Source organism: Hylobates moloch, unplaced genomic scaffold, assembly GCF_009828535.3.
Source record: "Hylobates moloch isolate HMO894 unplaced genomic scaffold, HMol_V3 SCAFFOLD_19, whole genome shotgun sequence".
Classification (NCBI taxonomy): Eukaryota; Metazoa; Chordata; class Mammalia; order Primates; family Hylobatidae; genus Hylobates; species Hylobates moloch.
The window spans coordinates 12,718,946-12,743,490 of record NW_026652294.1 but is presented as its reverse complement, the minus strand read 5'-3'; the positions used below and the strand labels follow the sequence as shown (position 1 = coordinate 12,743,490).

The 24,545-nt window shown below is 58.4% G+C and overlaps 1 protein-coding gene across 4 annotated transcripts; it reads right to left on the bottom strand.

Annotated features, from left to right (window-relative positions):
* Positions 1 to 72: 72 nt before the first annotated feature.
* On the bottom strand, positions 73 to 23,276 carry SMTN (smoothelin). Of its 4 annotated transcripts, none has more exons than XM_032139963.2 (22): positions 21,610 to 21,714; positions 21,303 to 21,433; positions 16,507 to 16,655; positions 16,035 to 16,128; positions 15,864 to 15,942; positions 15,672 to 15,769; positions 14,620 to 14,940; positions 14,459 to 14,531; positions 13,757 to 13,828; positions 13,154 to 13,675; positions 12,789 to 12,961; positions 10,762 to 10,854; positions 9,183 to 9,335; positions 9,029 to 9,104; positions 7,736 to 7,900; positions 7,577 to 7,639; positions 7,299 to 7,368; positions 5,805 to 5,978; positions 5,491 to 5,608; positions 4,774 to 4,925; positions 3,625 to 3,789; positions 73 to 381 (listed from the first exon to the last, which is right to left on the bottom strand). In XM_032139963.2, the coding sequence occupies exons 1-21, from the start codon at positions 21,689 to 21,691 to the stop codon at positions 3,645 to 3,647; spliced, it is 3,003 nt and encodes a 1,000-aa protein (XP_031995854.1). In that variant the 5' UTR covers positions 21,692 to 21,714; the 3' UTR covers positions 73 to 381; positions 3,625 to 3,644. The 4 variants fall into 4 exon arrangements, with proteins under 4 accessions (XP_031995854.1, XP_031995855.1, XP_058287514.1 ...); XM_032139965.2 differs by lacking the exon at positions 21,610 to 21,714 and adding an exon at positions 23,166 to 23,276 and having other exon boundaries at positions 83 to 381; XM_032139964.2 differs by lacking the exon at positions 10,762 to 10,854.
* Positions 23,277 to 24,545: the final 1,269 nt, after the last annotated feature.

The window sequence follows — 24,545 nt, the reverse complement described above, 5'->3', positions numbered from 1 at the left end:
TGGAGACCTTGCCGAGCTGCCTTCGGTTCAAACCCCCTCCCCACCCCCAGGAGACGCAGGGAGGAGTCAGGATCGTTGAAAACCAATAATTTATCAAAACGCTGCGTGTGTATGTGGGGGGAAGGGTGTCGCGACAGACAGGGCAGCGGTGGGCGGGCGCACAGGGAGGGGACGGTGCCCGGAGAGTGGGGGCGGCAACTTGCCACTGGCTGGCCATGCCGGCGGGGAGGCTAGACATTCTTGCCGCGCAGGCGCAGTTCGTGGCGTCGCAGGTGGTTGTAGAGCGACTGCACATAGGTGAAGACACACTTGGGGTCAGGCTTCTTGCCCATGATCATCATGTCCTCTACCTCCACCAGGGGCACACAGTCCACCAGCATCCTGCAGGGAGGGGGCACGGGGTTGGATGTCAGCGCCGGCCCCGCCTCTCGTGGCGCCCCTCTACCCCAAGATCTTTTTTATTGCTGCATTGCCTGCTGGTCTTTCATAAACTCCAGACAGGGAAAAGCCTTCCAGGAAGGCAGGAAGCCCCTGGCTTCATCCATCCAAGCCTGGAGGCATCCCTTGGGGCGGGGGAGCAGAGCTAGGCAGGTGGAGGTGGAGATGGCAGAAGAGAGCCCCATCCCAGTCAGGCAGGTCCTGGATCTGTTTCCTCCAACCCTGGGGAGGTGCTGGCTCCAAATCCTGCCCATGTTCTCCCTGGAGACCGCCTTCTGCTCACCCTCACTGGCACACTCCAGTTGGTAGAAGCGTCTTAGCTCGGCCTTTGCACCCAGGTGGGCTTCATCACTGGCCAATCTTTATCTACGGACAGGTCTCACTCCAGTGACCCTGTGGTCCACCGATGATTGTCTGCTAGCTGCCTGATCTGCTACTTCCTGATGAGAGGCCCAGGGACCCCTATTCTTTGATAGGGGGTTGGGATAACCCTGCTGCTGGAGATGGAGGCCAGGGAACGTGTGGGCAGCAGAGGGGTTCTCTAACCCTTATCACCTGCCTTGGGTAGAGCAGGGGAGGCAGATAAGGATCCCAGCCAATACCAATGGACCATCTACGCCATGCTCAGGGGTGGGACCACCCTTCTGGCCATCCTTCAGAATGCTAGCTGCCCTTTACAGATAAGGAAACTGAGTCACAGAGCAGAGGAGCCATTTGTTTCAAGGCCCACAGCTTAGTAAGTGCAGGCTAGGCCGCATGGGACCCAGGCCCCCAGTTCTGGGTGTTGGCAAAGCCTTTTCCCCACTCTGGAGTGAGTGGGTTGTGCCTATTAAGCAACTGACAGCTCCCAGAGCTCTGAAGCTGGAGTCTGCTCTCTGGCTCCTTTTCCCCTGTCCCTCAACCCCCAGAGCAAGACCTTTTCTACCTTGATCCCTGTTTGCTGTCTCCTATCTGCCATACCTGGCACATAGCAAGCATTCAACGTTGCTGAATGAGTTTCCTACGGCGGGGAAGGCATAATGGCAACAATTGCTCCTTATTCTCAAGACACCTGAGAACCCAAGACCACCTCCCATCTTGTGCCCTTACGGACAAACTCAGAACTGTGGTAGGGCTGGGCCTACCCCCAGCTCACCTGGACTCCTTCAGAGAAGAAACCTGGGAGGCAGAACACCGAAAACCTCTGTTTTAGTCCAGACTCTATCCCTAACCAGTTGTGGGTGCTAGATAAGGCAGTTTTCTATGACTCAGTTTCCCCCCCTTTAGAACAGGACAGTTATTCCCTATCTCATTTGAGACCTTACAAGAATTTAGGATGAGTGAGAGGGTTCTGGGTCTGCTGCTGATGTGCCACGTGCCCCTGGGATCATCCCTATCCCAGACTGGGCTTGTTTCCCAAGCTGTACCATGATGCAGAGGCAGCCTCTCTCTGAAGCTTCTTCCAGCTGTGGCTATCGTCCTGGGGATCCCGACCTCCCTCTCCAACCTGGTGCTCCCTCCCGCCCCACTCCCTACCCTGGAGACCTTATAAAGCCATTGTTTACACTGGGGCTCAGGGCTCAGGCTGCCCCAGTGACAGGCCAAACACCAGGCAACTTGAGCAACAGCACGGCTGAGTCACACTTTCCAACTGGATCACGGCTGGGCTGGGCCCCTCTCCCTCCAAGCTGGCTTGCTGGGCAGCATCTCCTAAGTCCATATATGATCTGGAGATAGCACCAAGCCCATCCTCCACTCATCTGCGCTCCTTCTCTGAGTGTGTGTGTGCACATGTGGACTGCCCCCCACAATGGCTCCAGGCCCTGAGGGGCATCTGAGTGTGCCCCTACCTGTCACTGACTCACATTCCTTCCGCCAATCCCCTTGCTCCTTCTGGGCCTCTATTTTTAATCCTCTCTACAAAATGGGCGGGAACGCAGTGATGGGGCAAGGAAAACAGCCACTAATTGGGGAGTCTGGAGTCTCAGTTTCTGGCCCCAGCTCTGACCTAACCATCTTCCCTCTCCCTCCCACCCCCAGGACAGTCTTAGCCTACCTCTCTCTCTGAGCTCCCTGTCTGTAATGGGGAAGTTAGTTCAGGATCTGAATTCTCTACTTTGGTACTGAGGTGAGGTGACCAGAGAGGAAATGCCACAGCTGGCTTAGGATCCAGAGTCCCCAGCTAGAAACATCTTCCTGTTGAACTGGTCCTGCTCCTGAGCTCCCCACTTTGGAGTATGGCACCACCAACTCCCCAGTGCCCACAGAGGAGCCTGACAGACTTCTTGACCTTCCCTCTCCCTCTCCAAACCAGATCTATTGGGAAGCCTGTCTCTCTAGCTCTTAAGCTATTCCAGCCATCTAGTCCATCCCATCTCTCATCCAAGGAAGGTCCTAGAATGCTACATCCATCCCTTCTCTGTTTGGAAACCCTTTATAACTCCTGTTGTCCTCAGGAGGAAGGTCAAACTTTTTTTTTTTTTGAGATGGAGTCTTGCTCTGTCACCCAGGCTGGAGTGCAGTGGCATGATTTCGGCTCATTGCAACTTCCGCCTCCTGGGTTCAAGTGATTCTCCTGCCTTAGCCTCCTGAGTAGCTAGGATTACAGGCGTGTGCCACACGCCCGGCTAATTTTTGTATTTTTAGTAGAGATGGGGTTTCAACATGTTGGTCAGGCTGGTCTCGAACTCCTGACCTCGTGATCTGCCCACCTCGGCCTCCCAAAGTGCTGGGATTACAGGCATAAGCCACCATGCTTGGCCTGAAGGTCAAACTTCTAACTGTGGCCCCCTCCTCCTCCCTCATATCCAGACTCAAGTTTCTTCCCTTCCTGATGTGCTGCCCTCTCCAGCTCTCTTGCCCTGCTAAGCCTAGGCTGATCCCTCTGCCTAGAACTCCCTCTCCCTCCTTTAGCCTGAACTTGTTCAGATCCCAGCTTAGTTTGCACTTTTTTCAGATGGGGGGCCCAGACCTGCAGCCTGGGTCAGGCACCTCCCCTGGGCTTCCCCCATCACAGTGCTGCTCACCTGGGTCATCACTGCTCATTTAGAATGGTCTTGCCTGCTGGGCACTGAACTGCCAGAAGACAGGGCTATGGCTTGACTAAATGCCCCCCTTACTTCCCCCACCCGCCTCCCTGGACCCTCTCTGGCCTTGCTGAGCAGATTCTGGTGAAACGGGGCAGGTGGGAGAGGCGGCGTTTCTCACCGTGGGGCCCCGAGCAGGGGTTAGGACTTTTTGGTTTTTACCAGCCCCTTCTGGACCAGACAGCGGTAGAACTCCTGGATGTACGTGTACACGCACTTCCAGTCAGGCTCTCGAAGCCGCACCATGTCCTCTGTATCCAGGAGCTGCGGGCAGTCCGCATGGGTCCTGGGGAGGGTAGGGGGCCGGGAAGGGGTGGGGGACGGGGGCAGGAGGCCAGGGCCCCGGGTGGGGAAGAGAGGGAAGAGGCAGAGAAGAGAGAGGGGAGGAAACAGAGACACACACACATACACACACACACAGAGACATGAGTTCAATTACGATTCCAGTGCTGCAGTCTGCCAGCCCCCCGCATGCCGCCTTCCCACTGTGGACGTGCCGCTCACTACCCATCACTAATGGTGTGCAATGCAGACGGGTGGGGGCCAAACCAGTCACAGGTGCAGAGAACTCTAGGGGCAAGCGGGAACGCGGGGTGGGGGCGATGGCGTTGGCACCAAGGTTGGAGAGGAGGGCTGTGCCCCAGGGAGAGGGGGTGAGGGAGGCGTGAGAGGAGGTGGGGGGAGGAGGAAGAGGAGAAGGAGGAAGAGGAAGAAATTTGAGGGAAACCAGAAAGAGAAGGGGAAAGAAGGGAAGACAGATGGAGAAGGGTGCTGAGGGTGAGGTGAGCAGACGGGGCAACGATTCCAAAGTGGAGGGCTTGCTGAGGTCCTATATAAGCCTCTGGCAGCACTATATAGGCTGGGCGGGCACGGTGCCCAGGCCAGGAGCCTCCTTTTGGAATCTCCAGCCGGGATCCCGTGGGAGCAGGAAGCTCTGGTGATAGTGGGAGGAGAGCAGGACAGAGAAAGGGAGAGAGAGGGAGAAGGGGGCAGAGGGAGGATGGAGGGGATATGGACAGGGCCACCTGGTGGGCCTTGGCCCAGGCTGGTAGGCCGGCCTGCGGCTCCTTCGTTCCGGCGGGCACCTGGCACGCTCAGCAGCAGGTGGGCGGGGATGGAGAAGGATGGGGACTCTCTGGGGAAGGGGGTCTCAGCCGCTGACTGACAATGTGGCTGGCCCGCTCCAGGGGTTCTCAGGGCAACTGGGCCTGGTCCCGATGTCCAGCCCCAGATGTGCAGCAATATTAGCAGGGCCAGGGCCCACACTTACTCCGCAGATGAGAAGGCCACCTCGAAGTTCTGGCGTCGGTTCTGAGGGCTAAGCTGCCCATAGTCGAAGGCCTCAGGGAAGAAGTTGTGCACCAGGGCACAGAAGGCCATCCCATCACTCCAGCTGGAGGAGAAGTTCTGGATGTCGACGTGCTATAAGCCATAGGAGGACTGGTCAGGACCCTGGGGGCAACTCCCCCCTGCTGTCTACCCCTCAGCATTCTGGTATTCCAGACCTAGGGCACTGGGCACAGAGAGGTCCTGTAGCTTGCACAATGAGTGAATAGTTGGAACATAAGCCTCCTCCAAGTCAGCCTGTCAACTCCCATATTTGCGATTTCGAGGGACAGAGCTACTGAGAGGCCCAGCGCCACCCAGCTAAGGCTATGGTCATGCCTCATCACTCCTTCCCTCATTTAGAGAAATTGACTCAGGGCCTCCTACAGAGCAACAAGGAGGGTACTCCAAGAGTGGGATCCGGCCTTGAACCCTGCCCACCACCCAAGAGGCCCTGTTACTTCATCACTGATTCTGGAATCTAGGGCTTGCCTTGTGTCCTCTTTAAGCCTCAGTTTCCTCACCCCAAGAGCCTTTCCATGTTCGCTGTGAGGCCACACAGTGGCGGGAAGTGTACTGGGGAATAGGATCTCTGCTAAGAGGGAGGTGCTGAGCGGGGGTCTGGGGAGGCCTTCAGGCCCCCTGGCCTCCCGGGGCTCACCTCGTAGCCGCGAGTCTTGGCTCGGCACCAGTCCAGCAGCATCTGCTTGATGCTGTTGGCGTTGGGGACGCCGAAGCTGGTGGCTCGCTGCACGGCTGCGCGGGGTCCTCCAGGGCTGCTGTAGGGCGGTGTCAGGACCAGGTCACACGACTATAAGGGGCATGCCTCGGTGGGCCCACCCAGTAGATTCCAGGTCCCGCCTTCCATGACCTTCGGGCCTTCGCACCATAGATCTAGCCGCGCGGTCTTCCAGCCTCTGCCGGGTCAACTATCAAGCCCCGCCCCCCACTGCCCAGCCCACTTCTGCAGCTCACCCGGCCGCGCCCTCCTTCTCCAGCTTCTCAATCATGGCCTTGCGCGCCTGGGAGGCTGAGGTCTTGGGCAGACTCTGCGCCTTCATCAGTTCTTTCTTCTTCTCGGCCTGGCGTTTCTCGAGCGCCGCCAGGCTGCCGGCCCGTGGGCTGGCCTGGTCCTCGCGGTCGAAGATGCTAGGGGTTGGGGAGGCGAATGTTAGGCAGGGAGAGGAGGGCTGCTCCCCAGCCTGGGCCACCACTCGCGAGGAGGAGAGGGGGTCTTGTAGCACAGTAGTATCTCCACTGCCACAAACGCCTGCCAGGGAAGGAGGCGTCCTCATCACACGCATTTTAGAGGAGTACACTGAGGCTCAAATGACAGCAAGGTTTTCAACAGGTTTCTGCCTCCCCCTCCCCTACCCACGAGGAGTTCTCTGAGAAGGCTCATTGTACCCTCAAGTTACAGGGGAGTTCAGCTTCTGGGCACTATCCGATAATAAAAATGATGACTAGCATAATAATAGTAATAATAATAATTCATCTCTGTTGATCCTTTCCTGTGTGCTATTTTAAACTTCACAAGAGCAGGGAGGGGCCTTACCAATTCCACTAAAGGTGAGGAAACTGAGACCTCTGGCAGTAACTTGCCTAAGATTTCAGAGGACGTGATGGGTGGAACTAGAACTTGAACAAGGTCTCTCTGACTCAGAGTCCCTGGACCCCTTTGGTTCTCATCCTGGATTCTGATCCTGTTCCTGATTTCTGCCAGCCCCAACAGCCTCTGTTACATGAGGGTACCCTCCTTTCTCATGGGGCTAAGGTATAAAGGTGCTGTGTGACCTGGGACATAGTTTGCAGATACTGGGAAGTGGCAGTGCCACCAGGCAGCTCAGTGTGGTACGTAGGCCTCTGTAAGGGCTCAATGCTATTGCGGCCACTCAGAGATGTGAGCCCCTAAGCAACCCACTGGCCTCCCTGAGCATCCACCTCTCCTGTGGTGTGATTGATAATAAAATGAGATCCCAAAGAGAGCAGGATCCTTAACTCCCACTTTGCCCCTCCCTGGCTATAGACCTAGTACCTCCCAGCATCCCAGTCTGCCCCTCTGTTTTATTTATTTATTTATTTATTTATTTATCTATTTATTTTTGAGACTGAGTCTCGCTCTGTTGCCCAGACTGGAGTGCAGTGGAGCGATCTCGGCTCACTGCAACCTCCGCCTCCAAGGTTCAAGTGATTCTTGTGCCTCGGCCACCCCAGTAGTTGGGATTACAGGTGCCTGCCACCATGCCCGGCTAATTTTTGTATTTTTAGTAGAGATGAGGTTTTACCATGTTGGCCAGGCTGGTCTCGAACTCCTGACCTCAAGTGATCTGCCCGCCTCAGCCTCCCAAAGTGCTGGGATTACAGGCAAGAGCCACTGTGCCCAGCCCACCCCTCTGTAAAATGGGTTTGCAGTTAGGTCCCCTGTGGCCCTGACTCCTCTATGGTCAGGGATTGGGTGCTGGTGCTCACCTGCCCATCTTCTTGGATGAGGAGGAAGAGGAGAAGGTCTTGGTTTGCATCATGGTGCTGCCACTGCCATCTGCAAAAAAGGGGAAGGGGCACCAGGTGAGGGCCTGGGCTGGACATCAGGAGATGGGATGGGAGGCTGTATGGAGGGGCGGTGATAGCCGCGGGCAGAGAAGAGAAAGTGACGGCACAGTTGAAGACACGGAGAGAGAGCTCAAGGAAGAGCCGGAGGAGGTGGGCGGACAGGCAGGCAGGCACAGGGCGACGCCAGGTGGCCTTACTCTCCGAGCGCCTCACGAAACTCGACTCCACTGTGGTGGTGCGGGCCGTCCGTGTGCCATCATCTGCAGGGGCAGAGGATGAGAAGGATGTGAAAGGCATTGGGGGCCGGGGGAGGATGTGTTCCCACCCTGAGCCCTGGGCCCCATTTGGCCCCTTACTGGAGTGGACGAGCCGCTCAGTCTTGGTAACCGTGCTGACAGCAGAGCCATCAGCTGCCCGCTGGCTGTGCCTCGTGGTGGTCTCAGTGGCTGTGTTGCCGCGCCCCTCCCCTGGCCGGCCCCGTGCCTCCTGCAGCCGCCGTTCCCGCTCCTTGTCCCGCTGGTCTGGGCAGGGGATGCCCCATGCATGCGCAAAAGGGCCACCAACGCCCACACAGCACAGATGCACAGGTGCATGGGGCACACAAGATGGTGTGGAGGGTAGCTTGTTAGAAACATGAATGACACAGGTAACAAGGGCCTCTCTAGGAGCAGCTGGGTTGAGGGGACAGCCATAACTTGACAGGAAATGGAGTGTGGAAAGGGGTTGAGGGACTCAGGCAGAAACTAGAGAATATGGAATAGCTAAACTCAAAGGGGTATGGATCCAAGAAGGGAGTTTCTATAGGAATGAGTAGCTAAGTCAGGAGGGGTATCTAGATCTAGTGAGGGGGTAGCTGAGTCCAAGGAAGGAGAAGCTGAGTGAGGAAGTAGCTGGGTGGGCCATCAGTGGGTCTTTGGTTGGAGGAGAGGAGCAGCTGGAGGCAGGAATATTTAGATCCAGGAAGGGAGCAATTGATGGGAGCTGAGAAGCAATCTGATCCAGGGGAAGAGGAGCTGGGAGAGAAGCTAGTGAAGGGGGTTAACTGGGCTTAAAATAGAAGTAGGTGGGTAGAGATAGAGACTGGGGTGGCCATCAGTGGGCCCTGGCAGAAGCAGCTAGATTCAGAGAAGGAGTAATTGAGAGTGTTTGAGAGGAGAAGCAATTGAACCCAGAATCTAAGGGAATGAATAGATGTGTCCAGGGAAGAACTATCTGGGGGAGGAAGTAGCTGTGTCCAGGAAAAGGGAAGCTGGATGGGGCAGAGGCTAGGATGGCCATCAGTGGACTTCAGGGAGAGAGGAGCAGCAGGGAGAAGCAGTATCTGGATTCAGGGAAGGAGTCGTTGACAGTACTTTGAGAGGCAACTGGATCCAAGGAGAGGGTAGCTGCGGGAGGGAGTATCTGGGTCTAGGAAGGAGAAGAGAAGCTGGTTGGGGAGAATAACTGGGGTCACCAGCGGGAGAGAAGGAGCTAGGGAAGGAGCAGCTGGATCCAGCGGGGAATAGCCAAGGGAACTGCTGGGTCTAGAGAAGGAGAAGCTGGGTAGGGCAGTTATTAAGCTGGGGTGTCCACAAATGGACCCCAGAGTATGAGGGGAGCAGCTGGGGAATGGGGCAGCTGGATCTAGGGTAGGGCAACTGGCTCTCTACCTCTCTTCCTTTGTCGGAGCTCACGAAGTGCGGCCCGGATGAGCTTCCGCTCTTCAAAGTCCGTGCTCTGATCCAGCTGCATATAGAGCCCGTCATTGCCTACCTGGTGCCTGCTGGCCTCTGCCAACCCCCAGCCCACTGGATCTGGCCATACCATCTTGTCCAAGACTCCTTCGTCCTCAATAGTCATCAGCTCCTCAGCGCTCAGAGGGTTCCGCCCCTCTGGTGCTTTGCTCACTCGGGTCTGCTCAGCCCCATTGGCCGCTTCCACTGCTGCAGTGAGAGGCTCTGCTGGCTCTGGTTCCATCTGCAGGGTGGGGAGAGGGCATGGACTTTAAGCAGGGGTGTGGGTGAAACTCATCATGTCTCCAGTGGATAGGGGAGTAGATCCTAGGGTTGCTGGCACGCCTTGGAAATAACCACCAGCCTGCCAGCCTGCCTGCCCAAAGATGGCCATGTCAGCATCAGTCAGGGAAGAGGCACTGACAGTCTTGTTGTAGGGCTTCCCACGTACCCAGAATTGTATTAATACAATGGATAGTGATAATAATGATGATTTCTAGTCCATAGTAAGTGTTGTATAAGCACTAGGGATTTTACTGTCCCTATTTAATAGAAGGGAAGGCCGGGCGCAGTGGCTCATGCCTGTAATCTCAACAGTTTGGGAGGCCGAGGGGGGAGGGATCACTTGTTGCCAGCAGTTTGAGACCAAGCTGGGTAACATAGCGAGACCTCATCTCTAAAAAAACAAAAATAAAAAATTAGCTAGGCATGGTAGTGTGCACCTGTAGTCCCACCTACTCAGAAAGCTGAGGTAGGAGGATTACTTGAGCCCAGGAGTTAGAGGCTGCAGAGAGCTATGATCACGCAGCTGCACTCCAGCCTGGGCAACAGAGTAAGACCCTGTCACAAACAAAACAAGACCAGGAAAAAAACAAAACAAAACAGAAGGGAAAACTGAGGCTCAAGGCGGCTAACTGACTTGCCCACAGCCTCTCTCTAAGTGTGACGCAGCCTGGGATCTGAGCTGAAGGCAGCCTAACTCCTGAACCTCAGTTCATTTTGCTGCTTTGTTCCCAGCCCCCTCCCAGGCAGGCTCTGCTCTGTGCTGCCAGTTCCCGAGGCCTAGGTCCTCCTGGGCCAGTGCCCAGGCAGCACATGTTGCCCCCCATCTGCCTGCCACCTTGCCAAGAGGGCTGGCCTGGGGCCTGTAGGCTCCTGACCAGGTGTCTGACTGGGGCTGCCCTGAGCCAAGACCTCTATGAAGCTCTCCTCTGTACCACCTCCCCCTGCCTCGCCCCTGCTGGAAACCATCCTCTAAGGAGTCTCTAGCCCTGCAGCCCTTCCAGGGCATCTCCCTAGCCCCTTGAAGACAAGGCCCCAAGCCAACTATTATGGCCCTTCCTCTCCTGGCAGGGCCTCTCTGTCTGCTATAAGGGTAAGGAGAGCCGAGGTGGCAGCTGTTTCAGGGAGGCTTGGTCTGGCTAGGGTGCAGGGCAGTGGGGAGCTGGGGGCTGGGGCCTGGGTCATGCCAGGGGCTGCCAAGGCAGCTGCCATGCATACCTCAGGGCTGGAGCCTGGCACCCTCTTGCCCTAGTCTTAGAGCAGTAGTGCCCCAGTCCCGTCAAGATAGGTAAACTGAGGCTCAGAGAAGGTGGTGACATACCTAAAGTCATAGAGGAGGCAGAGCCTGGCTCAAAACCACCCCCTCCCACCAACCCAGAAGGACTTACGAGACTAGTGCTGCGGGTGGTGCCGGTGGAGGAGCGGCGGCGGGTGCTGAAGGCAGGTGGGTGGGCCACAGGGGTCCCAGCATCCTCGGCAGCCTGGAAGAGGGCCTCGGGGTCGGCGGCAGCCAGGAGCAGCTCGCTGGGCTCCAGCTCAGGCTCAAGGCCGGACACAAGTGGGACCCCCAGCCGTAGGCTCAGCACCTCCACCTGCCTGCTCAGGGCATCCAGCCGCCGGCTCAGTGCTGCTCTCTCTGCCCGCAGCTCTTCAGCTGCCCGGGCCACCGGCTCCACGGTGGCTACAGCTACCTCAGCTGCCTGGGTCACTGCCACCCGGCCTGCTTCAGCCACTGCCCGCAGCTCCTCCAGTGCCCGGCCCAACTGCTCCTCAAGGGCTGCGGCCAGCTCAGGCCCAGGCCCTGGTACCCCCGGCATGGTGCTGGTGGGGACTCTATGGGGGGTAATGGTGGGGCAGTGGCAGGGGCTGCTGCCTGTGGCTGACAGTGTCTGAGTCTTTGCAGCTGGTCTGAGGGCAAAGGCAAGGGCAGCGGGCCTGCCCCGCCCCTGCCTCCCAGCCCGCCACCAGCCAGCTGGAGCTGCAGCCCAAATAGAAACCTATTCTGGGCTCCTCCGTGGAAGGGGCAGTGGGGGAGGGGGGGGCCTGCCCAAGCAGGCGGATCGCCAGGCCTGGCTCTAGCCCTACAGAAATCATAGGCCTGCAGCATAGTAAGAATGCATGGGTTCTGAAGATCACTGAGATCAGGGCCCCATGCCTCACAGGTGGGGAAACTGAGGCAGGGAACAGGGACTGGACCTGTCTGAGCCACTATGTACATTAGCTGTGAGAATCAGTCTGCTGGACTCCAGAGCCTATACTCCTTTACCCTTTACCCTAACTCCAGCTGTTTTAGACAGCTGGAACAGATGGGGGAAATGGAGGCACAGGGAGGCAGGACTTTGAGTGATCTGCTACAAAAAGTGTCTTGGTCTGACATAAATGCTCTCTGGCCTGCCCATGGTGCTCATGTCCAACCACAGACTTTGAGCAAGCACATTATAGGCACGTCACCCTTTGGTTCCAGATGGGTAAACTGAGGCAAGTTGGCGGTGTCAGACCCAGGTCTCACTGTAGCACCTCCCATCCACCTCAAGGGCCTCAGCTGGTCCCCCCACCCCACCCCACATGATCCCTTGTCAGAGGGCAGCTGGATCCTGCTTTTTTGGAAAGGAAGGGTGCTTTATTTCCCTCACTCTCTCCCTGTCTCCCCTGAGAAGGCCCAAAGCTGGCTCTAGCCATCTCACCTCAGCCAAAGTTCTGTTCAGTCCCTGGTTTAGCACAGAGGGCATTACCTGGGCAGCTGGGTGGCCCGCTTGGGGATCCCTTTCCTGGCTGAGCTCCTGGCTAGTGGATCCTGGGCTTGGGAATGAATAATGGAAGGGTGCTGTGTATTCAGTTCCCAAGGCATCTGCTAGGCTGCTGCCTCACCTGATTGGCGCCCCCCTGCCTGTCTGTCCCCCATCAGAGCTTCTGCCCAACCCCCACAGGGAGGCTGACGCAGATGCTAATCACTAATCTCCAATCTCTTAATGGGCCAGGCTGATCTTGGATGAGCAGATGAGCTGCTCTATACCTCGGGGCTGATGTCCAGTGTGGGTGGGCGCAGGGGCACTGGGGCTGCCACAGGAAGAGGGGAGGAAGCCCTTACCACCCTCTCTGAGCCTCAGTTTCCCCATCTGTTCGCCAGGAATGAACCAACCAATTTTGGACTAAGGATCAGAGATCAGCATCTAGGAAGCTTAACGCCAGTACAGAGTAAGCTTCCAACACACTTAGGGGCTGATATGCTAGGGTCTGGCCTTAGCTCTGCCACCGACTGGCTGTGGTCTGTCAGCAGCCACCTTCCCTCTCTGGGCCTCGGTTTCTCTGTGTGTGCAGTAGGAGAGGAGCAGAGGAACCGTGCTAGCCCTATACCCTGAAGCAGTATATGTGAGGCTGACGGATGGTGAAGCTGGTGGGGTGAGGAGGGGCTCACCTTGATGCTGCAGCCTCCTCGGCTACTGGGGGGGGCATGGCTGAAGCTGGTGACGTGAGTGACACTGCCCAGCCGAGCCAGGGTCCCAGGGCTGTTGACACGGGTGATGGTGCTCTTGCCCCCACTACTGGTGCTGAGTAGGGTTGGGGGCGCCCGCAGCCCCAGTGTCAGTTCTGAGTGGGGAGAAAGGTGGCTGTCAGGAGGATCAGGTGGAGTGAGGGCAGTGCCAGACAAGGTTGATAGTGCCCTCGCTCCCAGCACACCCTTTGGAGACACCCTGAGCCCTGGCCGCAGCACCTGTCCTGAATGCAGAAGTGCGGTTGCAGGCACTCATCCCCATTGGGGAGGCAGTGGGGGGCGCCTACCTGCCCTCTGGTTGCCTGTGGGCAGCAGCACCCGGCCTGTGGAGGCCTGGCCACGGCCGTCCTTGATCTCGATGGTGAATGTGGTCTTCATACTGCCCCCTGGCTCGGTGGTGCCAACAGCCACGGGCAGCGGGGCACCAGGCTCCTCTGAACGTGCCACAGGCCCCCCTGCTCTGTTTTCAAGGGGCCTAGCAGCCAAGCCCCGCCCCCTGGGGCCCTCCTCCTGGGGGCAGCTTCGAAGCTGGGCCAGGGGCTGGGCTACTCTTCGTTGCTCCTTGCTGAACCGGGAGGAGGTATCACTGGGGCCCCGAGAGGAGGAGCCGCTGGAGGAGGAGGCAGGGGTGGTGCTGGTGAGGGAGGGGCCCAGGAGCCTTGCGGGGGTCAGGGGACTTAGGGCAGCCCGGGATGTGCCATCCTGGAGCCTAGCAGCCATAGGAGAATCAGATGTGAACTTGTGGACACGGTCCCGCACAGAGCCAGCCCGCTGGAACGAGGAAGGTCCGCTGGCAAGGCGGGTGGACTCTAGAAGGAACAGGAGGGCTGTCAGCGACTGGGAGGGACAGGGTCTGCCCAGATCCTAGGCAGGGTGAGAACAGGTAGTACCTCGGTTCTGGGCTGGCTGGCGGGGGCTGAGCACCGACAGGGAGCGTTGGCAGGGTCGGGGTCCAGCGACGTCTGGCAGGTTGGGGAGGGGGTGATGGCCATGTGGGGAAAGAGAAAAGACAGGGGATAGTGGGTGTCCACCTCTCATAATCCTCTCCTCTACACTTCCCTAGCCTCCCACCCTTTCCTATACTCAACCCCCACCCCACCTCTCCATCCCCTCTTGGATCTCCCACACTCCGGCAGGCATCCCCACTCGGCTGCATCTCTCCTACAGGCACCTCCTTCTCCTCCCACACTGACCCTAGGATGACTTGGACACTCCTGGGGGCCGGGCAAGGCTTAGGCCGGAGGAAGGGTGCCCAGATCCTTCCTGCAGATGGGGAGGGGGGACAGCCCCCCTGGCCAGTGCTGCCCACAGCTCCAGCTGGGAGATGGGTGGACTCCCTTATTGGGGAGAAGAATGTGCCTGAGGCCCATTGCCTTTCAAGGCTGCAGGGGAGGCCTCTAGCCATGGGGGTGGAGGGGGAGGCTGGCCTAGCTGGGGGCGGGGACACTTCAGGGGTGGGGTGCAGTATCAGGGACTGCGCGGACCTGAGGAAGCTGGAGCTGCCAGGCACAAGAGTCCATTCTCTAGGCAGGGAAAGGGAGGTGGGGGAGGGGAAAGCAGATGCCTGTGACTACCCCTGCTGGGACCCTCACCTGCTCTCTTGGTGTCAGGGGGGCCTCTGGTGGGGCTCTGGGCAGCAGGGGTCTCTTTGGGGCCAGACAGAAGCTGCAAGGGAGAAGAACACGGCCTGAGCAAGGCCTGACTCCCAGACTCGCTCACTTGCCTGGCATCCCTGCCCCTCGTCCAGACTCACCTTGTTGACCACCTGGCCCTCAGTGCTGGGAAGCGTTGGAGACTCCTGAGGCTCAGGGCTGGTGGTCTTAGGTGGGCTGGGGAGTGGCTCTGGGCTGCCTGGAACCTCAGCTGTAAGGCACTGGGCCTCGGCAGGCTCCAATGGAGGCTCAGGAGAGGCAGGTGTGGGTGAACTGCTGGGTGAGGCAGGTGAGCTGGATGTGCTCCCAGGTGGGGCTCGCAGCAGGAGTGTCACTGTGGTCACATCCTGGCTGGTGCCTTCAGGGGTGGGGGTTGGCTTTGAGACCTCTGCCTGCTGTTCCTGTTCCTCTCGCTCTGGCACCTGTAAGGGACCCATAGGATGCAACCAAGGCTCCCTAGGTCTCGAGTCTCACCCCCACCACTGAGGGCCAGGCTGGCAAGTGCCCAGGGCAGGGCATGCAAAGCAGAGTGGTGGGGCATGGCTTCCTGTAGGCACACCTGAGTAAGCGCTGGCACTGGCATGCTAAGGGCAGTCTCTGATCCCCACTTCCCAATCTCTTGGCACTACCTAGCCAAAGGGGTTCAGAGAGCACCAGGTCCTGATGTCAGTGGGTGGGTATGGCAGGAGACCTATTGGGGACAGGAGCCTTAATAGATCCCTGGAGTGGAGGTTCCTGACTCCTGGCCTCAGCCTGGTTCATCTGGAGTGGGAGTGGGGTCCTGCCAGGACCGTGGACCCAGCGGCCTCTGCTGGCCACTTAGGGAACCTGCATGGCCTGACCTGTCACCCACACTCTGGAGAAGAAAGAGTGAACTGTGAGCCAGCTGGGGTCTGACATGCAGGCCCCATAAGCCAAGGTAAAGATGTGGGCTGTGTGGAAGGTGAGGGGCAGCCCTGGGACGGGTTGAAGCAGGGGAGGTGCCAGGGCCAGATTTGCATTTCTGGGAGATCCCTCTGGCTGCTAAATAGAGGCTGGACGGCAGGGGTGGGCCCCTTACAGTCAAACACCAGCCTAGCAAAGACACACAGGCACTCCGTGCTACTGGCATCCGTGGGCACAGGACACTGGGCCACCCTCCCACCCTCCTTACCTCACACTGTTCCAGCCTGTGTGCCGCTCGCCCCTTGCTGTCCTCTCTTGAGCCACTGTTGGGACGCCCGCTGCACAACCTCCCAGCCAAGGTGGCAGCTGGAAGGGAAGGAGCAAGTGGCAGGTGAGTGGCGGGGAGGTGCCGTGGACAACAGACAGCAGGGCAGGGGTGGGGCTGGGACAGGCCACATACCCTCAATCTCCTGAGCCCGTACGCGGCGGATGGCAGCTCGGATCAGCTTGCGCTCCTCATACTCACCAGCGCTTCGCAACTGTGGGTGAGAGGCAGGCTGCGGGTGTTGGGCTGTGGAATCCAGGTCTTCACCTGCCCTGCCCCCATCCTCTGCCCCAGCCTGGGCCTCACCAGTGCAGTCAATTCCTCCACATCGTTCATGGACTCCAGCTGCCCTGCCAGCCGTGCCAGGGCAGCCTGCTGCTCAGCTTCCCGCTGCTGAGAGCTGCAGAGACATCATGACTGTAACCACCACTGCCATGGCCAGGTTGTGGAGGATGTGGGCTAAGGGTAAGAGCCAGAACAGAGTACCCAGAACCTTGGCAGAAGGGCATGTGGCTGTGCACACCCTCTGCACAGATACACATATGCCCATGGACGTGGGCACTAATACCACACACTCAAACATGCTGTCTACACCAGCACAGCCACGACGCCACAATCAGTACATGCTCCATGCCCACAAACGTTCGGTTTTCCAGAAGCGTGTGCAGACGTACTGCCATTGGCACATGCACTTGTGCTCACGCCTGCCTGCACACATGAGCTGAGCCGGGGTGCACACTCACCCTCTCACCCGCATGTTCCACCCCCCACTACTCACTGCAGCCAGTTCTCCTTGTTGTCCTGCCGCTCGGCACGGAAACGCTTGGATGCCAGGGCCTCCTCCTCGCGCTCCAGCTCCTGCCGCTGCAGTTCCCGGATGGCTGAGCGGATGCGCCGCCGCTCTGCCAGATCCGCTGTGACCTCCAGCTGCAGTGGGGGCGAGGGGCAGGTCATTTTCACTGCCAGAGGCGGAGGGCTGGCACCAGCTGCCCACGGCTCTGCCTGGGGCATAATGTGTGGCCTGTGTCCATTCCCCATGTCCCAAGCTCTTCACATGCCTGCCTGCCCACGCAGGGTCCTGGGGGTAGACCCAGCCCACTGTTTCAGGGATCTTGGGGAGCCCACTTTGCATTGTGGTTCACAGAGCACACAACTGAGTGGACAGCCAGAAACTGCCCACTTGTGCCAGGTGCCAAGCCAGGCACTGCTTTCTACGACTCGATTCCTGCCCCTCAGAGCCCAGATCCCCAAAAGCCAGGGAGCTATTGCAGGAGGAGGAGAGAGGCCACCCTGTGAGCCACTAACAGGATCCCTAGAGGGAAAGGTGACAGCTGAAGTCCACCCTCTGAGCAAGGGAGGCTCCCATGGTCTAGTCACCAAACACCACAGCCCAGATAGGGGTTGACTGCTTCATCCACAGATGGGGACACTGAGGGCAGGTGCTCAGGAGTCCTGCCTGGCTAAGGGCTATTGTCCCCACTGCACTGGCCTGGCCCTAGCCACCATCGAAGGAGCCAGGGCGCAGAGTGGGAGGACCAATCCCCCAGACATATAAGGTGGCTGGCACTAGGGGTCACCCCAGGGCCTTATAGAGGGCATCCCTGGGTGACAGGTGCTTCTACCGGTTCTCAATCTCTCGGTTCCTGGGAAATTGGGGGTGACTGGTCTAACCAGGTTCAGGAAAGAACACCTTCTCTGGAGTGAGTCAGCCAATCCTGTTGCCTGCCCCACATCTCCACCATGTAGAGCCACCTGCTACATACAGATTCTCCGTGGCTCAAGGCAGAGAGAACTGGCCCAGGGTTCCCCTGGAAGATAGTGGCAGAGATAAGCCTCCAGTGTGGGTCTGATAACCAGATGGGAGCCAGTAAACGTGGCGTGATTTCCTTTGTCCCCACCCCCCAAATCATTCAGGGGTAGGGCCAAAGAATCCTCTATCATCTCCCTTTTTAGCGCCCCCTGTCATTCCTTTCTGCTTAGTGGGAAGGCCGGGTGACAAGGTTGGGGATGGGATGGAGATAGTTTTCAGCAGGGAGTGTGGGCTGGCCCAACTCAGCCATGAGCCAGCTTGTCCTAGTCTGAAGAGAGCAGGGAGAGTCTTGGGGGAAGAGCCCTCCAGGCTCCACATTCCTGAGGAATTATGAGAAGGCCCCCTGAAACTCAGGCCAGAGCCCCTAGTTGGTTCCAGCCCCAGTCCAATCCTGGCTGGGTGATCAAGAGCATATCCCTTAAACTCTCTGTGTCTTGGTTTTTTCATTTGCCAGTGGGTGGGGTTGGGAACAGTGACTTGGGCTGTCCTGTACATAGCTGCAGTTGCAATAAGCATCACCCCCATACTTGGTTCTAGCCAATCAGGAGGAGGGAGAGAGACGAGGGGGCAAATGGGAAGGGCAGGATACCCCGAGGCATCAGTAACATTTATGGAGAGCCTGTGAGTCAAACCCTGTGCTGAGCTCCCTACTTGTCCTAAGCCCACAAAAACCCTACATACTGTGTTATTCCCATTTGACAGATGAGGAGATTGAGGTCCAGGGAGGAGATGTGATTTGCTCATGGTCAAATGACCTGAGCCAGGATTTGAACCCAGGTCTCTCTGACTCCAGGGCCTGCCCTAGACTGAAGATAGCTCTGCTATTGGGGTCTGTTTGTCATGGTGGGGACCTCAGGGATCCTGGCACTGTGTTGGAGACCTCTCTAGCCTGGACTAGAGATGCTCTGAGGCCTAAAGAGATCTTATAGCAGAAGTGGGGGGAATGAGGCTCACTCCCCAGCCCCCGGTCCTGGCTGTGTCTCAGGCCTAGAGCCTTCTGTGGTACATTTGGAGGCTGGGGGCCGGAGGGGACAGAGGTTCCAGCCCCTTCTGTACAGAGGGTAAAGAGGCCCAGAGGGGCAAGGGCTAGCCTTTTGTCTCCTAGGTCCCCATTCTCAGTGCTCTGGGCTCTGAGATGGGGTCCTTGTCTCTGACAAAAGCCTGATGTAGGAACTTGGCCACCTCTACAACACAACCCTGGGAGCTTCAGTGTCCCCATCTGGAAAATGGGAGCCTCCCTCTGATCCCCCAAAGTGGGTGGGCAAGGCTGGAGACTGACAACCTCATTCCACTGGTCACCCTCTTGCACGACCCTTCCCTTTGGGCCTGGAGGCAAAGGTTGGACCACAGTGTCTCCTCTGTGTGTCCCGAGTTCCACCCTCCCAGGCCCCACCGCTGTGTATGGAGGGAGCTGTGGGAGGGAGGGAAGGAAGTACAAAGCGCCATTGTCTACTGAGGGGGAAGGGGAAGGGGATGGGGCGGTTTCCGAAACTGCCCAGTGAAATTCTCCCGGGAGGAAAGAGGGTGCTTCCTCCCCCTGGGGGGCCGGCTCTCCGTGTACTCTCTGCCCTCGCTGCTGGGAACGCCTGGCAGGGCCTGAGGTCTCACTGGGCCTCAGTCTCCCCAACAGCACAACAGAGGGGACTCTCCAGACCCTCAGTCCCAGCTCCCCCAGTTGCCCATGGGGGTCCCGCCGGCGGTGGAGCGAAGCCTCGCCAGGGGGCGCTGAAGGCCCGCAGACTCTGCGACCGCCCTCCCTCGCAGGGCGCCGCCCTCGCCTCGCCCACCCGGCCTCGCGCTAGGCGCCGAAGGGGGAGCCAGGTAGGAAGACACCCGCTACCGCCTGCTTCAGTGTCCCGATCTAAAAGGAAGAAACCAAGGTCCCCAGGACACCCAGCTGAGTGGCGGAGGTCGAACTCGAACTCGGGACCGAGGCGGAGGGCGTCCCGGCTGGTGCTGGAGGGGCACGCGGCGTGCAAGTCCCCGGGCGCCCCCATTCCGCCCATCCCCCGCCCAATCCTCAAGAATATGCGGGAGCCGGGGCCGGAAGCGACTGCCCGCGTCCCCAACTCAGCCAGACGCTGGGACGCAGGGCGGACGGAGCGAGCCCAGCTTTTCCTTATAAGGCCCGGCCCCGCGGGGAGGAGCCTGGCTCGGGACGCCCCCGTTCTTGCCACGAGGCCAGCGGGGGCCGGGCCGGCGCGCGGGGCGCAGTAATGGCGGGCGCCGGGTGCTGGAGGAGCCGCTCCCGGGGTCGGAAAGGCTTCGAGCGGCACCGATCCTGAGACCGGGGCAGGTTCTCATCTGTCCTTTCCCGGAGATTCAACCACTGCTCCAGCTTCTTCTCGGAAACTCTTTTCCAGCGCCGCCTGAGCCTCGCATGAGAGGGAGGTGGCGGCTGAAGAACCCTGAGCCTGCCTGTGGACACCTTGAGATGAGGATGCGCGGGATCCTGGCCTGGCATTCCCTCTTTTTGGACTGCGCTGCCTCTACGACCCCCACTGGGACTTGGACTTCCTGAGGGGAGGTCAAACTGACTGGTGGGCACCTTTGGAAACCCAACCCCATCCCCTCCAGGCTGCACACATCCTGCGGTGATAGTGGAGAGGCAGACACCCAGAGAGTCTAATGCACTGATTCGAGAACATACAGGCAGAGTGCCTTGGGGAGGTCATGGCAGCAGCTGGGCACTGCCCAGTGGCTGGGCTACGCTGGTTGGTTCCAGCCTCTGCCTGCAGGGGAGGGTATGAGAGTGGGGTGGGTCACTTGTCTTCTAGGTAAGGTAAATCTTTACCCCCATGGACAAGGGTCAGGGACTGGGGAGATGGAGCTCCTCTGGCCCCTCCTCCAGGTCAGGCTGCCTGGCCTTGGGGGTTGGGGAAGGAGCCCTGCCCCACTGGGTTGCCCTACAGCCTCTCTGTGCATGGGGGTAGACAGGGCTCTCAGGAAGAGGAACAAGAAAGGGGATGGAGTAGGCTCATCTTTCCTCCACCTGAGATCTGGTCCATGCCTCATTCTGTCCCCATGCCAACTCTAGGACCTAGAGCTTGTGTGCACACACATCTCCCTCCCCACCTCCATTTTACAGGTAGAGGAACTGAGACTCAAGAGTAGAAAAATGAGATGAGAAGCCACAGAATCCACAAGGGCCCACAAAGCCTGTCTCTCTCTTATGGCCTTGTCCAGCCTTGACTTTCCCAGGACTCTGGACCCCTGTGGCCCACTATGGGGTTGGGATTTTGGCACAGCTCCTTCTTAGATGGGTGTCCTTGAGCAGGTGATTTCAACTCTCTTGAGTTGCAGTGCCCAGGCTTTCAGAGCTACTGTGATTATTCTGTGACATGGTATACCCAGTACCCAGCCTGCCCCCTGCCAGGCCTTGGCATTATTAATCATTGCTGCTACCATTATCACTGGGCCAGTTTCCAGGGGTGGGCACTGCCCCAGCTATTGCTCTGGAGAGGCATATCCAGCCTCCCCACACCTGTGGCCGCATATGGGCGAGTCCACAGCAGTTACTGTTTAAACAGGTGGTAGCTGTGGAGGGTTGGGAGGGACTAGGCTTCAGCACCAGGCATGGACAGGCACATGCCACAAGGGCCTCTTCATCAGCCACATGGAACTGGCCTACCCCTGTTCCCATGTCCCCCTCCTCCTGACCTTTCCCCCATCACTTCTTCCTGTCAGCTGAGAGGTACCCTGGATTGACCCTGCCTCTCTGGCTTGGCTTTCCTGTCCCCACAGTGGGTGATGGGGCCACTTACCAGCTTCCGAAGGGCTCCCTCATCCAGCCCAGCTAAGGCCTCGTCTGCCATCTCGCTGGCCCCTAGCTCTGTCGGTTCCTTTCTGGTGAGATCCCCAGTGCCTGTGGCACCTGTCATCAGCTCAGAGAATTCTGCAGGGGACAGACATGAATCAGGCATGCTGGGGCTTCTAGAAACCACAGGCACTTAGGCTCTGTGCCTTACTTTCCCTTTCTAACCTAGGAGCGTCCATTACTGCCCCATCCTGTAATGTGGCTCCTGGCTGGAAGTTGCCCTCTGCCCTAGGGTGGTTTGCTGGAAAACTCACCAAACTCAGGGTAGGGGGTCTCTGGTTCCAGCCCTGCCAGCTTGGCCGCCAGTCTGCTGTGTGGCCTGGGATGGATTCTCATCCTGTCTAAACCTCAAACAGGGAGGGCAGGGACCTGGATTGAGAAACCAGGGCCCGGTAAGACCCACCCAAGCTGTGCTCACCACCAGGGGGTGCACTCCAGTCTCCAGTTTCCTGCCCCACCCACCCATCCCCAGGGCCTACCCAGCCCCCACCCACTCTGCAGGCTCAGCTTCTGGCTGTGGGCTGAACCCATAGTTCTTGCTGCCACCACCACTGTCATTCCCCCAGGTATAGGAAGGTACACTGTGTCTTCCGATTTTTGGAGCCAGCTCTGCTGTTCAGACCTCCTGAAGCCAGGTGTCCAGGCACCCAGCACCTCCTGCCAATTCATACAGAATTCAATTCCCCACCTGGAAGGGCTTTCAGAAGGTGACCTGCCCAACCTCTGGATTTCAGGCAAACTGAGAGGATTGGAGAGGGCCAAGGATTTGTCACCGAGCAAGGAGGAAGCCAAAGACTTAGAGGGCAGAGAAGGATGTAATCAAAATCTTCGTCATCTCTGGCTTCCGAAGCTCCCTTCCAAAGTGCCCTCAAGGGCCTGGAACACTCTCAGTGACAGAGGCAAGAGCCCCATCTTGCCCCAGTGCTGCCCATCAAAATGTACCCCTAAATCCTGGCCCAGCCTCCCAGCGCAGATCTCTCCTTCCTCCTGTAGCCCCAACTAATGTCTGTCTGGAATTTGAGGGGCCCTGGTCTGGCACACTGTGGATGCTTAGTTAATGTATGGTGACTGACTAATGTATGGCCCCAGGACTGCTCCCTACCTCCTGTTGATTCATCTTTCAATCATCCCTTCCCTCTCTTCAGAACAGTCACTTGGGAAGTCACCCCATACGGTGCATGGGTGGGGGGGCGGTGAGGTTTACCGCTCCACACAGTTGGGGTGTGTGGGTCCCAGCCTGTTCAAGTCACCGCTTGCTCCTCCTCCCATCCTGGTAGGCTCAGAGGTGTCAACCTCCCAATCTCTGCCTTTTAGGATCCTTGCCTCTTACCTAGTTACTCTGTCTGGATTAAACCTCTTCAAGACTATCCAGTGCTCACCAGCCTTAGGTTCTGCGGACATTCTGACTCCCCCCATGTTTTTTCTTCTAAGGGGCAGGTGTCCCTAATGCCTAATCTAGGATACCCACGGGACCATAAGAAGATCCCTGCCGCTGCCCTTCTCCAATCCCATGGCTCTCTGTCACACAGTCTGGGGTCGCCGGACATTGTGAGGGGCCTCAAGGTTCTGTGGCAGCTTCCCCAGGGTTTCTGCCGCCACAGACTAGCGACCCTGTGGGGCGTGGAGTCTCTTAGGAATCCGCGGGCGTCTTCCCCCAACAGTCTCAGAACTTTATCCCATGGCTTAGAGCTCTCGTATGGGTGGGGGCTCCTAGGTCTGCACGTTCCAGAACTCCTGTCTAGACATCCGGGTTCCACCCCCGGACACGTTGGGGCAGCACCAGGATCCCCCCCCAGGTCCGCACACCCACCTCTCAGTCCAGCCCACCCGTCCGGCGCAGGCTCGGCTTAGCTCTTTCGGGACTCGACAGATGGATTAGACACGCGCAGGCCGGAGGAGCCGCGACCCGGTGTCCCAGGCCCGCTCAGCAACCGTCCCCTGAATGCTGCGGAGAGCTGCCAGTCCAGCCGCGCCAGCAGCCCGGCTGACCCCGCCCCGCCCCGACGCGCCAGCCAATCCTCGGTTGGGTGCCGCCCACTCTCGTGCCCCATTGGGAAAATTCAATTTGACGGCCACGCCCCGAGGGGAAGGCCCCGCCCCTCGCGGGCCACGGAGGTAGGAAATCGGAGTTTTGGGGTCGTCTTCCTCGGTGGCTTTAGCGAGTCGGGTGGGCATCGGCAGGGGGACGCAGGCTCTGCGCCAAGTCGGGGAGGGCGCCCCGAGCCGAGGTAAGTTTCCTGGGGTCGTAGGAGTCTCAGAGCCTTCAGGACAGCCCCTCTCTGCCCTCCTCTTTGTTCCTGAGACCACGTCCCCTCCCTCGACTCCATCCCTTTCTCGCGTCAGTGCTTAAGCTGGGCCGCCGTCCCTAGGGTGCTTTCGGGACACCTGGTCTGAGCCACCTCAGAGCAGGGACTGAGTGACTGGCAGCACCTTGACCCTGTGTTGGAGTGCCGGGACCATCTCAGGTGGAGCAGGATCAATCACACAGCACGCCTCCCCCAGCCCACACACCTTTGAACAGACATTGCCTTCTTGTAGCATGCTTCTACCTTCCAAGCCCTAAGAGTCTGCCTTTAGGAGCGCTGGAGTCCTAAATAAGGAATATGGAGTCCAGGCTGTCATTCAGCAGAAGGGGGAAATTGAGGCCCAGAGAGAGCTGACATGTCCAAGACCAAACAAGGAATCAGCCAGGGGACCCAGGAGGTCAGACCCACAAGGGAAAGCTATTCCATCTTCAGTGCCAGAGGCCCTAAAGCCGCCCTCGGGTCTCCAGGGAGACCAAAGTGGGTGGAGTTGGGAGGATGGGGTCTGGGGCCCTGTCAAATAAAAACAATAACAAATCATTTATTTTGTATTTGCCATGTACCAGGCATATAATGCCCATAACAAGCACATGAGACCATGACTATTGCCCCATTTTACAGATGAGGACAACAGCTGATAAATAGTAAAGCTGTGATTCATACCCAGCACCTTCTGAGTCCAGACTCTGCTTTTAACCACTATAATGTGGGATTCTGGGGAGGTTGTTTCAGCCTGTTGCCCCAGAAGAGCCCCGGTTCAGGTCCTCTGTGACACCCCCAGCCCCCATCTAAGGAAAGGCCCAGTCTCCACATTGACAGTCTTTTCCATGTGTCATTTCATTTCATCCCCACACCGCTGAGAAGTGGTCCCATTTTACACATCAGAA

Excerpts from the sequence above, each read along its gene's own strand:
- SMTN (XM_032139963.2), bottom strand. The coding sequence starts at position 21,691 with ATGAGAATCCATCCCAGGCCACACAGCAGACTGGCGGCCAAGCTGGCA. Across the intron at positions 7,640-7,735 it reads TGAGCGGCTCGTCCACTCCA|ATGATGGCACACGGACGGCC; the intron begins GTAAGGGGCCAA and ends CTGCCCCTGCAG. Across the intron at positions 3,790-4,773 it reads GTGGCCTTCTCATCTGCGGA|GACCCATGCGGACTGCCCGC; the intron begins GTAAGTGTGGGC and ends TACCCTCCCCAG.